This window comes from Barbatula barbatula, assembly GCF_947034865.1.
Source record: "Barbatula barbatula genome assembly, chromosome: 1".
NCBI classification, from domain to species: Eukaryota; Metazoa; Chordata; class Actinopteri; order Cypriniformes; family Nemacheilidae; genus Barbatula; species Barbatula barbatula.
The window spans coordinates 26,138,343-26,152,117 of NC_136766.1; the positions used below are offsets into that span (position 1 = coordinate 26,138,343).

Consider the following 13,775-nt stretch of genomic DNA (forward strand, 5'->3'; position numbering starts at 1 on the left):
AAAAAACAAATCTAATTACAACCGATCATTCAGAAGATGAATTAACCACAGAGATAACGCTACAGACAACCACATTAAATCACCCTGCACTTCCTCACGCACACGCACACTCGCACGAACACACAGCGGCACAATGAAACACATTTCTCTCCCTGTCTTTGCAATAACTGAAAAATGGTGTCTCTCTCAGAGCCGTGATCGTGAGGGATTAAAGCTTCCGATTATTCCCAGTATTTTAGCAGATTAGCACTTATTAACCTCTAGGAAAGAACGCATTAAAAATATTAACTGCTACGAAATTTTGCAAGGATCCTCTCTTTTCCTGTACGCACACCTTTCCTTTACGGTGGTTCAGCAGTGCTATTTCTTTACATTTATTTTTCAGTTACATTCAAAGTTTTTTTATTTTCTTTGTTGTTTTAAAGGTTAATGAGTAATCGTGTTAAATAATCGGGATCTCCATATTGGCCAAAATAATCGCCATTATGATTTGTGTCATAATCGAGCCCTATTGAAAACCATGAGAAGCATTGATGAGACTGAAACTCTCGAGACGACAAATGTTAGATAACGCATATTTTTCGCGATAAAAAATGACATGCAGATAACGTAAGTGAAAGTCTTCATTTGATCTGCTTTTACTAATCTTACAGGTGTCTGGAAGCAGCACTGTGTTTTTCTTCCCTGTGGTTAGCGTGGTGACAGTTTGCACGTTTTTCAAGAGCCTTTTTGCAGTCGGCATGTGTGTCTATCACTGTGGTTGCTGGCACAGCTGAGCGACAGAATCTCTGCCAGACGGCCCTCGGTCTCTCCAGCAGAAACAAGGCGTGAGGGCCGAATGGAACAGAAAGATAGAGCGGATGGACCGGACGGAAAGAGTCGCTGGAAGAAGCGGCTTGGAAGAAAAGATCACAGCAAAAAAGGTAAAAGAAAAAGAGGAATGAGGCAGAACTAAACGACTGGATGTGTGGAATCAGAACAGCAGAAAATGAACTGAATTTAAAGACAGCGGCCAGTGAACGGAAAGAGTGAATGAGATGGAGAAACAGAAGAGAAGAAATGGAGAAAGAAAGGGGTGCGTGGAAAGAAAGAGAGGCTCCTAATCCCCTAACAGACAGCTTTGTGGTGTGACTGACAGCCCAGTATGCCACACTAGGGCGGCACTGGAGGGGGTCTTAAAGGGGTGTGAGTGTAGAGGGATTATCCACCCATCGCTCATACACCCAAGAGACAGGGTCAAGTGGTACAGGCCGTTTGCTCTTGCGTTCTCACTCACTTTCACACGTCCATTGAGGGACTTGTTTATGGTTTTGGTTTGCAAATGTCACCTTAATGGAGGAATACATTAAAACACCCCCCTTTCGGTCAAACACCATTCCTTTGTCGTCATAATTATGTTTTTTAAAGTCAGAATCGCTCGGTTAAGATGACAGTCAAGCTGGTTTGTGACTCTAGGGGAGCAAAATCCATAAACATATTATGTAAAAGAAATGTGATAAAGACATAAATCTCACTGGAACATTTCTCAGCCTTCGTGTTGATATAAAATGATACAATAGACTTCCGTCAGAGTTGACCATTTGAACAAAAAACTGAAATGTGAAAGACCTTTGAACAAATACAGTGCATGGAGACTGTGTTTATGGTACTTTCGGGACCTTGATTTGACAAGAGAACGAAGAAACCTCCTACAGGATTGGAAAGGGTGAACTATTCCTTAATATTCGCCAACTGCCAGATTCCATTTTTCTGCTGATAAAGAGAATTGCTGGATAGGCGGGTTTCTTACACACACAGCCATTCAAACATTGTGTGTTTATTCATGTCCCTGATACCCAAATGATCACAGTAGTACTATGATAAAAGTTTATGTACACTAGTAAGAACACATAAACGAATCACTGTGACGGCTTAGGTTTCAGCTGGCCCTGCATTGGCACGTTGTTAAATTAAAGTAACCGTTCACGCAAAAATGAAAATTGTGTCTCGATTGACTCACCTTCAAGTCGTTCCGAATCTGTATAAATATGTTTGTTCTGTTGAACACAAAAAATATATATTTAGAAAAATGTAGGAAAGCAGACAGTTCTAGGGCACTTTTGACTACCAATGTAATTTTTCCTACTATGGTAGTCAATGGTGGCCAAGAATTGTGTGGTTACAAGCATTCTTCCAAATATCGTTCTCTGTGTTCATCAGAACAAAGACATTTATACAGCTTTGGAACAACGCAAGGCTAAGTAAATGATGACACAATGTTTGTTTTAGGTGAACTGTCCCTTTAAGGCATTCATGCTTTGGTTCTCGTCCAATAAAATAGTAGGGTTAACTAGAGCCTCAAATGCTTAATGTGAATTTGCTTTTAAAAATTAGGATTCAAAGTTATCAAAAATACAAAAATCACATTCCACGCATTTAAAATGTTGACAATCGCGTTTCAAGCTCTTAGAGAAAGACTTCATGAATCCATGTTCTTCTCGGCGGTCCAATTGCGATGTAAAGAATAAATAAATAAACGAGCTGCGCCAGAGGGACTGAAGCTGTGTTTTCCTTCATGATGTGATATTTCCCTCAGAAGGAATGGCAGCACCCTGTACACGAGATGTGAGGGCGAGAGAGAGGGGGAGCGTGCAGGGTGAGGACAGACTAGTTTCATCTGCACCCCATTTTACTTCCGAACCCAAACGAAACTTAATATCCTGGCTCCTACTGAGTGAGAGAGAGACATGCAGGGTACGCCGCTGTTTGACGATGCCTATCAGAGTCTATTCAGTCCAGATCTGGGCACTTATTCATGGAGAGAGAGAGAGAGAGAGAGATTGAGAGAGAGAGAGAGAGAGAGAGAGAGAGAGAGAGAGAGAGAATGAGAGAGCCTAACATGAACCAGGTGGGTAGGAATACATGCACATATGAAAACTCTGGAAATCTAGGCACAGAGGTAATTGATTCTGGGTGTATGTGTGTTTCAGTATAAGAAACACGACACAGTGCCTCTCTCATTCTGAACCAGTGGGGCCGAGTGTGTTTGATAGCATGTACACGGCTATGCGTGCATGATGTCACATATGCCTGGGGCCACACATGTCCATTTCAAGTTAATGTAAAAAAGTAGCTGATGTGTGGGTTTGGTGGCAGCAGTTCCTGACTGGACGTTTGTGTGTAACTGCTGATTCGGCAGCAGAAGGGAAGGAATATATCGGACAACCTCAGTGGGCTTCATGAATTTAGACATGCACAAAACACACACACGGAGAACATATGGACCTGTCAAAAACGTCCTACACACAGCACATAAATATCTCAAAAAATGAGCGGTGCAAATGGTGCCGCCACAATAATATGTGTGCTGAGTGTGGTTGCCAGGGTGTTGCTATGGAGTTTCTTTGAACATGAAAAAACGCAGAAAGGTGTGTGTGTGTGAGGGTATAGAAGACAAAGTTTGCATAGTATAAACAGTAAAAACCCCATTAAACATGGAAACCTAAAATGTTTGTGTGGGAGGCTGTGTCTGTGTGTTAATGCAAGGTTGTGCGGTTTCTAGGGTGCTCAAGTTTGTTGCAAGGGTATTTCTTATGCCCCTCTCTAATATTCTGATACAACCTATAGTTGTCCCAGCAAGCCCCAACCCAGGGACACAAAAAAACACAAACATGCCAACAAGCTATACACACAGCCGTACACACACAGATCCATCACAACTGTGCAATAAATGCCTAGGGAAGTGGAAGGGGGATTGTTGGAAGTCTTTGTCCTCGTCCAGCACACCACCAAACCCCCACACCCTTATGCCTGGCATTTTAACCTCCCTTTCTTTAGGTAAAAACCTCCATCTGTTCTCCCTCCCGTGGATCTGGAGTTATACTACAGCAGGACTCCAACAGCGAGAGAGAGAGAGAGAGAGAGAGAGAGAGAGAGAGAGAGAGAGAGAGAGAGAGAGAGAGAGAGAGAGAGAGAGAGAGAGAGAGAGAGAGAGAAGAGAGATAGAGATAGAGATGCAAGAAAAACCAAAGAGAAAAAAGAAAAGTGCAGACAGACAGGGTAGGCGAAAGGTAAGGACGGATTGATTTTCTTGTATTTTAACGGTAAAGCACTCAGAGCCACCAGTGAGAAGGTGGGAGTCACATGGTTCTTTACAAACGCAGCTGAATTACTCCGATAGCGCTCTAATAGCCGGACCCACACAGAATCTAAAGACGATTTTCACTTACTTTAAGGGAAAATCTCAGAGGGAGGTTCACCAGAATGAATTTAAACATGTTAAATGTATTAAGCACAGCAAACGCTCTTACTGGAAGCTGATGATAAAATTAGCCGAGATACTTAATAAACAAAGCAAATAACATGCAGAACTTTGTGAATGAAGGACATTCCGATTCTTCGGAAGCTGGCTGCTCTTTCCGCAGCGTTCAGTGTGTGAAGATTCAATGTGGGCCTGTTGATAGGTAATCACTCTGCCTTTAGAAATCAAGAGTATTCAAAAGAGAATGCGTGTGTGTGTGTGTGTGTTCGGATTGGCACAAACCCGTCAAACCACCCACTTTGAAAAGACAGGCAACAGTGTGGAGAAACACAAGCAACTATTTAAACTCAGCGCACACACACACACCGAGCCTGGCCAAACATGTGTAATATGAGAGACAGGCTGGATTAGGAGACAGGAAAACTAATAGAAAGAGAAAAGGAGGGAACGAGCGGAAAGGTGGAGAGCGGTGGGAATTAATGGAGAGAAGAATCATTTTTAGAGAATGTGATTCAGTATTTAAATGGGAGTATATACACGTACTTGTGTGTGTGCGTCTGCGGTCTTTCATCGAGGCGCAGTGGAGACCTCTTTTGTTCTGAGGGGAGGGAGAGGAGAGACGCTAAAAGCAAGTGATACGCTACTGAAGAAGGGATAGAGAGAGTCTGGCCTCGTAGGAAATTTAACCCCTGAAGTTGGATTTTATCCAGCGCTCTGAGCTATAACATTTGTTTTAACAGACGTACGCGCTAAAGCCTTTCTGCAGAAAGGAAAGAAACAGAGAAACAGAGAAACCGAGAGAGAGAGAGAGAGAGAGAGAGAGAGAGAGAAAGAGAGAGAGGCGAAACTCGAAGCAAGCTGTACTCAGAAGTGCATCTCAAGTGCAGAAAATAGTCTGCGATATTAAAACATGGCATGGGTTCCAGGGGCCAAACTGGAGCTGCCGCCCAGCTCATGAATACAGGTTGCACCCTGCCGCCACCCCGCCTGGAGCACCAACAACAGCTTCCACAATCACAAATATACTAACAAACATTTAGCACCTCTTTTTCTGCTGAGGCAACACAGTGCTGAGGAACCCCAAAACAATGCAAGTTTCAGATTTAGTTCAATAGATTCAGTTTCTTTGTTTTAGTCATTTTTGCATATTTCATATTTAAGGTCAAACAAACCTATTCTGCAGTACGACGAGTCAGCTTCGTGTTTCACAGCAGACACGCTGGTTTGAACACTAAAGCAATAACGGCATTGTCATAACTAGATAAACTACTCTTTTAAGAAAACCGATTCAGCGCAGATAACAACAGTTGGCTGGCAGTTCATCGTAGGCTTTGTGATTTTACTTATCTTTGTAAAGTTATCAATTAAAATAGCAGGAAACGACGCTGTTGGTGGGACTGGTTTATGTTTCCTAACATGCTGGAGTCTTTGAGCCGCAGTGTGCAGAGGAACGGTAGGAGGGCCGTACGATGTCGTTAGACTGGAACGCAGCCCTAGTGCTGTCACCAACTGTGAGTACTGCGCTCTGCTTTCTATAAGAGAACACTGTGTGCGTGTGTGTGAGGCAGGAAGCCTTCGGGGTCGTGATCCATTGACCATCCCTCACGCTCTCTAAGTAGGTCACGTCAAACCCCAGGCCTACTGACTGACAGTTACAAACTGTCATACACAGAAATTCACACACGGGGAGACTTTCGAAGTGAGGACCTGTGTCATAGATACAATGGTAAGATAATAATATTTACCGTACCCCACCTCTAAACCTAACCCGTCGACATGAGACGGCCTTTCAAATCGTGAGGGCCACTTCAAATGTCTTGCCACAAGTCCGTTTTATGCATGTTTTCTGGAAGACATTGGTAAAGACTGCTTTCAAGCTATTTTTTATTTTTTTAGCCTTAACACCAATAATAAAGCATCAGTCAGAGTTAAGACAACCGCTAGCAGCAAATGACTTAGTGCGGGAGCACGCTTTGAATACAACCGCCAATGTCCCAGATGCAGCTGATAACCGTTTGTTCCTCTCATGTCTTCTTACTGTTCCTGTATTTAACTGTTAAGACCGCAATGCAAATGAAGTCCGGCTCCGTGTGTCTGTCTGCCGCTCCCATTTACAGCTCTGAGATCAGGCACCTTCAACCCTTAGCTGTGACACTGACCTCATTACAGCCCCACAGACGGACTCCAGAACAAACAAGATATCCGAGTCGTATCTGATCTTACGGCAATCGTATGTTACAGACAAGCCTGGCTTAAATGAACATGTCTACAGATCTGCAAACAGTCTGGCCACTTAGAGGAAAATGATATGACTCCGAATTTGTTCTTTCTGAGTTTAAGAGACTTGGAGTTCTCAGTTACGTTTCATTTAAGTTACACAAGTGGGGCAACATTTGACATAATAAGGAAACTGGAATAAAAACTGTATTTTTGTTGAGATAACTTTCAAAGGACACCCGTGAGATTAATCATGTTTTTTTCTCATTGCTGTGTCTAAAAAACAAATGTGATCTCAGTTTTACTCTATAGGCCAAACCACTACAGGTTTTAACCCCTAGAGCTATCAGTTAAGAGTACAGAGATCCACTTACATTCACATTTCATTAGTCTGTGTAAACAGTGCTACCTCACGCAGACTCGCTTTCAGCCCCGGACCGCTGTCTGTGATTACATACAGATTTAAAAACATGCATGCCATGCAAACTTGCATTCTTTTTGTTGTCTAAATGAAAGCCGACCCCAGATCAGAGCTTAGAGCCCGAGCGAGGAGGGGCAGGAAAGCCATGAGTCAATAAAAGTGGGTCTTGGGTGATATGGGCTAATCTATAGTAATAACGCCTGTTGTGCACAGGGGCGGTTAGCCTACGGCTAATTAAATTTACGATTCCCGGCCAACAAACTGATAAGAAAGATGAAACCAAAGATAGACAAGAAAGAAATCGATTTGATTTGTGCAAATGTGCATGGAGCTTGCATGTGTAAACTTTATCGTCGCAGTTTTAGGGCTGGTGTGGGTAGTTGTCTGGAAAATGTGAAGAGGTTGTTTACTTGTCCAGATTTAAATAGCCCACCAATGAGTTGCTATGATATTCTGGTCCCTATATGTGTTTTGGAGTCCTCCAAATATACTTTTATATTTTTTGTATCCCCCCAGGTACAAAATGTCTGACTGAAGAAATTGCTCGCCTCTCCTCAACAAAACACAAAAACCGTTTACGTCTGTAGCCCAAACTCTAAAACGCCTCCACCTATCCTTATCGTTCTGTTCCTCCCCACTTTCCTGTGTCATTTCCCAAACCCAACCCTGATAGGGTGCGGGTGTTTTTACCCTGGCTGGACTGGACCGTACAGGAAAAGGGGGGGATGCTCACAAAATTTGTAAAAGCGTTTTTTGTGTAAACCTACCAAATCACACGCAAGCACACAATCGTGATCCCAAAGATCTGAATGTAATTAAACAAATGAGAGAGGGAGAGAGAGAGAGAGAGAGAGAGAGAGGGAAAGAGGGAAAGAGGGGGAGAGGGATTGAAATCCGAAGTGAAGATCTTAACATCTGTAGCGGCAGGTGGGTAGGTGGGTATACAGACAGACCCTGATCAGCTTTATTACGCTTTATGAGTCTCTGAAGAAACCAAAGAAGGAAAATAAGACAGAAGGGTATAGATTATTAGGTTTGTATGTAGTTTTTTGTGATGCAATATATCGCCATTGTGTTTATATATGCGTTTGTTTACATAAAAATTAATGACATTAACATTTTATCCGATCACGCTGTCTCTGTTAGCACTGCCCTGTGTCTGTGTGTTAAAAGTGGGGCTCGCGCGCACATACACACAATTGCGCACGCAGTCACGCACACACACGATCCAGCATGCAGTCGCACAAAAGGGGTAGACAGAGGCAGGTGAAAAGACCCAGGGAGTTATACTGTGTTTTCCTGATGAATAAAGACACATTTCGGAACAGTTATCGACTGGTGTCCAAATCTCCCCCTCTGAGATGAAAACAAGGAGCGCGTAAATCAAACTGATGGGAACAAAAGCAGAATTTGGAGCCCGAGAGAGGTCTTACAGACAGTTAAGTTAAATATGACATGACAACGGCTTGTAAAGTAAATCAACCAAATATTATTTGAGGACAGGAAGGGTCTTTTTTAAATTTATTTTAAATTTTATATATTTATATAAAATGAACTATCGCAATTATTTCTGATGCATTTAATCGGCCATCAAAAAGATGCTATCGTGACAGGCCAATAGATGATAAGTTAAACTGATTCTTTCTTTAATTCGCTTGGTCCATCTGTGTCTAAGCTTTATGTCTTAAAGTGAGGAGGCCCTGTTTCCGAGAACTGTCGTCACATACCTGCACGCGCAAATACACACAGACTCAAACAAACACAGAGGTGATGAGAGATGTTCAGAGCAAGACCACACACCCACACACACAGTTGTATAACGCAGTAAGGGTTTAGGAGGCCCGGACCCCGGGGGCCCACGATAGGAACACACCGCTCCCCACGTGTCCGTGTGGGTTTAGCCATCACACTGCGTGTGTGTGGCGACCGGCGTGCTTTAAATTATTTTCTTAGAAACTTATATTACAACCGGCACCTCACAAATCTCTAGATGTGTCTCCGCACACAGAAGTTTGTTTGTGTAAACACGTGTTCCTTTTATTTGCATCACAAGGCCCATGAACACACTTCTGGCAGTCTTCGCAGGGAAGGCGCCTTTGTTTCCCCATTCTATTGCTTTTGTGTGTTTGTGTCTGGTCTGCAGTTATTCTGCCACATCAGCTGAGAGCCATTTTCACAGCTCCTGTTGCTGAGCGCTGGTAAAGCCTCCAGCAGACCCTGCACCACACACACACAATTTCTCACTGCGGGGTCTTGACTTCACGAGCGAAGAGCTGAAACATCACTATTTCACACGGACATACACAACAACACACTATACCCACGATTCATCTGGTACACATACAGGTAGGCTGTCTAAATAAACATGTATCGTAGACATCTGTTGTCTTATAAGATTAATGAATTGCTACTTTAAATGATTAATGACAAATATTATGATTATAATTATCAAATTAAAAACTTTGGGAATCGTTTATGTAAAGCTATATAAACTCATACAACCTACTATGTATAAACAACAAAGCAACATAGCCATCATTAAGCACAGAATCCTTTTTTATTTTTAAAGATATTTAGCCTCCTGGAACAAATTCTAATTTTCCAGAAGTGAAGCCATTTAAAATGCAAGGTTTAGCAAATGAACAATATTATTCATTAACAATTGCATAAAATATCAAATCCTTTTTTAATTAAGATACTGTCCAAAGAGAATGAGAGTTTTTAACACAAAATTTTTGGGTGAGGCATTAATATCAGAGAACGGTGTCCAATCCACTCTTCCGAAAAAAACCTATCTCTTATTTTCCCTCCCCTTAAGATCCTAAGACTGCTCAACCAGAAGTTTTATCTGAGGCAATTAGCTTACTATAAATTAATGATTGAGAATCCAGTAGGGGGTAACATTTGAATGTCTTTGAGAGTCAGGTACAATAGGCCCATCTCTCTCCGACACACGCAGCCCCTGTGACATTTATGATAAAACACAAGTCCTTACAGTGACGCACTTGTCTGAATTCATTACTGGATACCCGTTTGCTTTGAGCTGTATCCAAGTCACTGACATTACAGGGATTTAAAGAGAAGCGTGTGAAGACCTTCTGCACCATTAGTGACCATTCGGGATCAAATTTCCTGTCCAGCGTCGTCTTAACAAAGTCAATTGTAAGAAATACATGGCCCTGCCTGACCTGGAACATCAGTCAGGGATGTTGTTTGCTCATTCTAAAAGAGGGGAACGTCCCAAGGACACACATACTCACTTTGTCTTCCTTGTATGTGTAAACAATGTTCCAAAGCATGAGTGTCAGAAAGTGAAGGACACTTCCTGGACATGCTTGCTCGAGTGAGAAATGTTGCAGAAGTTTACTAAACACGGGCCAACCGCATTCCCTTTTTTTCCAACCTTGTCAACGAAATTAAATATCCATTCCAAAAAGACAGTATATTGCAGCATCTGGGAGCAAATACAGTTCTTGTTTTATAGATTTTCTTTACCCTAAGAAGACAATCTCAAGGTGATCTTTCTGCTTCATTCGTATTTTCTGAAGCTTTTCTCAAACGCAAACTGACATTCATGGCTTAGAACATATTGATTTCTCTATACATTGTGCCCCTCTGTTAAAAGCCCCCCCATCACGTCTCATGCCTCCCTCCACTCGATCTTCTAAAAGCTAAACGTGTTTCTAATTTTGCACCCGGAAAAGAGTGGCAGCGCCATCACGAGAAGGCGAAATGGAGAAGAGAAACGACAGAGAGAGTGATGGGAGAGAATGCGCAAATAAAAGATTCCACAGGTGCGGGGCTTCATCTTCAAAGCACCGAGGTTCACCGATCCCTATTAAATTTACAGGACTGCCAACAATGTAACCTTCACATGGCTACTTTTAGTGTGAACATTGTAGACTTTTGTATCCTGGGGCGAAACCAAACAGTGCAGATGTGCTTCGAGTGCATGCACAGCCAAAATAATGCAATGTTGGAAGAATTGTGTTCTGGATATGTGAGCATATAGCATCCCTAACATTTCAGGGACATTTTTATTGAGTCATCCTTTTGCACAGCCCAATATAAGTAGACTATACAAAAGAGGTTTTAAGTGGGCCTGAGGACATTACTCTTCGGTGTAATTATATAAGAACTGAACCTCCTAAATCAATAATGATGATGTTAAAAATATATTCATGACGTAATTTCCTGTGTTGTTGCCTCTATAAATATATCTTAAGTCGGTGTCAAATTAACCAGAGAGTGAAATTCAACTCATTTGTTTAATGTAAAGTCCACAAGCCCCCCAGAATCTATTTCGAGTCGGTTACACGCGATTGGATCGATTTAAAGCGATTGACAGAAGTGCCCGTTTTCTCACGTCCAGGTAAAGGTCAAGCAGAAAACGCGCGGTCACGGTCTACCCTCCCGGCGCGCTCCCGCTATCAAATGAGGACCCCAACAAGATTAACGCGAGCAACACCCTCATTAAGAGCGCCTGCCAGCGGCCACTGGGACAGAATAACCTCCTCCATCCCCCAGCAGCATCTGTTGAAGCGCAGAGCCGGTACATGCGCCACATGGACACATTAAAATCCTATTCGTCTTTCAAGAGCTCGTGGCACCGCTAATAGCCCCTCATAACCCACATACAGATTTAGACCGGGCACGCAAGTGCTCCCACGACGCCGGGTGTCCATTTAAACAACCCGAGTAATGACAGAAGGGCGAGAGAAAGAAAAGCGCTCGTTCGGGGTCTGCCCGGTCGTAAATCCCCGTTTATTTGGCGGACGCGCAGTTTCTTTGGTATCCACTAAATTAATTCACAGTTGCTGGGTAGCAGAAACCTCCCCCTTCTTTAGAGATACGTAAAAAGACAAACCTTGCAATCAATTATCCGGCATTCCGCCCCAAAAACCGCAGGGGAAACCGTGTCACCTCCGTGACTAGAGTAATAAATCTCGCAAGGAAACGGACTTATTGCGCATCCGAAGTTGACACTTGCGTGTAAAGCTCTTCTGTGTCGGAGCCGGCACCTTCACGTGTTTTCCACATTAGAGGAAGGTGTCGAACAAGAGTGAAAGTTAACACCTTGCGAGGACAATATGTTTTCTTTAAACTGCCGTCGTGACATAAGAAAGAAGTTGGTGACCAAACATAACCCGAAGGAAGGCAGTACCTCGCCTCTCTCGCGCGCTCGGTTTTCACAAAGGTTATATTGTTTAAAGGCATTTTAGAGAAGATGAAGAAAAAATAGGTGTCGAGCAATTCGTCATACCAATCCAACTGGAGCGGGAAAAGGCGCAGCGTCGATACAACAGTGCTTACCGACGTAACATATCTCAACGCACGTCGTCAATGAAATGTGGCATTTATTAGTCCGGCGACATTGATGCTCGTAACTTCTGCAGACTCGCGATTACCCACTAAGGGGCTTGTCTGCGTATTAGCGCTTAACGTGCTTCTCTCCCCCTGCGAGACGTGATGGATTTCAGAGCCGTCCTTCAACGCTCCGCCTAACGATGCGAGGCGCTTGACTATCCGCTCTTCTTAAATAAACGAAAACAAACAGCGTGCCCTTCAGTTGCGGCTCTTACCTTTTGTTCACGGAATTCCAGAAGATGGGCTCCATGTTGGTCGCCGTGATCCCGAGTAAATCCACTAAGAATATCAGGAGAATTCCCAATCCATTTTCACAGCCGCGGCTTGCCATCTCAAATCCCGAATTCCGCCTCTTTACTCCCATAAAGGATGCGTGGGGTGTTCTCCCAGAGGTTTGACGGCTCCGGACTTTGAACAAAGCGCGTGCGCTTCAACCCCAGCGGGTGAATCCGTCCGCGTTAGCAGGTACAACGCGTCTCGGGAGCTTGCGTGAATATCTACGTGAACCCACGAGAACGGATTAAACAAAGGTGCAGTCTGTGTGGATTGAAGCAGACGATTCCACAAAAAAAAACACGTTTATGGAAAGTGTGCGAACAACACGCTCCGCCGTAATATCAATTCCAAGAGGCGTCTGTTGCTGTTTTTCTGCAAGAGTTTACTTTCCAGAAATTATTGCGTTTTTCCGCGGCGTTCAGACTGAACTTTATTCTCTTTTCACTCCCACAGTTGTTTGTCCGATTGACGAATCGGGATGTGGTAGTCACAGCACGATCGTGGACGAATGATGGTGGGTTGAAATGGGTGAGCTTTTCTTCGCCTCGCAAAGTCCCATCTTCAGAATAACATGTTGATGCTGTCAAGCCCTCCTCTCGCCTTCAAAATCCCGATTCCGCAAGACGTGCAATTCGCGTTCAGTTATCAACCAAACAAAACGTAAGAAATGACTGCAAAAGCACGCACGCGAAATCAACACAAACGTGCACGTGTGTGGAGACACAAATGATGGCCAGATCTTCCGAGGTGGAAAAAAGAACGCAATCCTTATTCATGGGTCTCGGGTGCAGGCTCTTTCAGAATGTGCACGGATGTGGCAAGTCATTAGATAGTTCATTTCTGGTCTGTCCTGCTTGGATTCTCTCGACGCGTCTCTCTCACCGGCTTAAAATCCGACTAGTGAGACTTGTTCCCAACGCCAGGCGCACGCTGACAGACGGAGTAGTTGGAGAAAGAGAGGGAGGGGGAAAGGGGAGGTGTGTGCGCTCGAATGAGAGAAATCCCATCTTCCGGCTGGAGTGCGCACTAACGGAGCGAATTTTTCTTTGGGGGATTTTTTTCCGGATGGTATTAAACCACGGATCTATATATCGTGCAACCATATGTTCCCAACGCGCACGTAAAAGAATGTCCGTTTCCATGCATTGAAATGGCGAAATAGTCTCTGGACGAAGTTTGTTGTGTTTTAAGCGCTTTTCCTTTGCGTTTTAAATCTGTGGATGTGATCCTTGGCTCCCGATCACACCGATTAAC

General features: G+C 43.5%; 1 protein-coding gene across 1 annotated transcript in view; it reads right to left on the minus strand.

Annotated features, from left to right (window-relative positions):
• Window positions 1-13,448, minus strand: part of efnb3b (ephrin-B3b) — a 56,258-nt gene extending 42,810 nt beyond the window's left edge. Inside the window, exon 1 of the mRNA XM_079467685.1 lies at window positions 12,461-13,448. Within this exon, the coding sequence (XP_079323811.1) occupies window positions 12,461-12,609 (149 nt within the window). The 5' untranslated portion in view covers window positions 12,610-13,448. The remainder of the gene's footprint in view (window positions 1-12,460) is intronic.
• Between the last annotated feature and the right edge of the window lie 327 nt (window positions 13,449-13,775).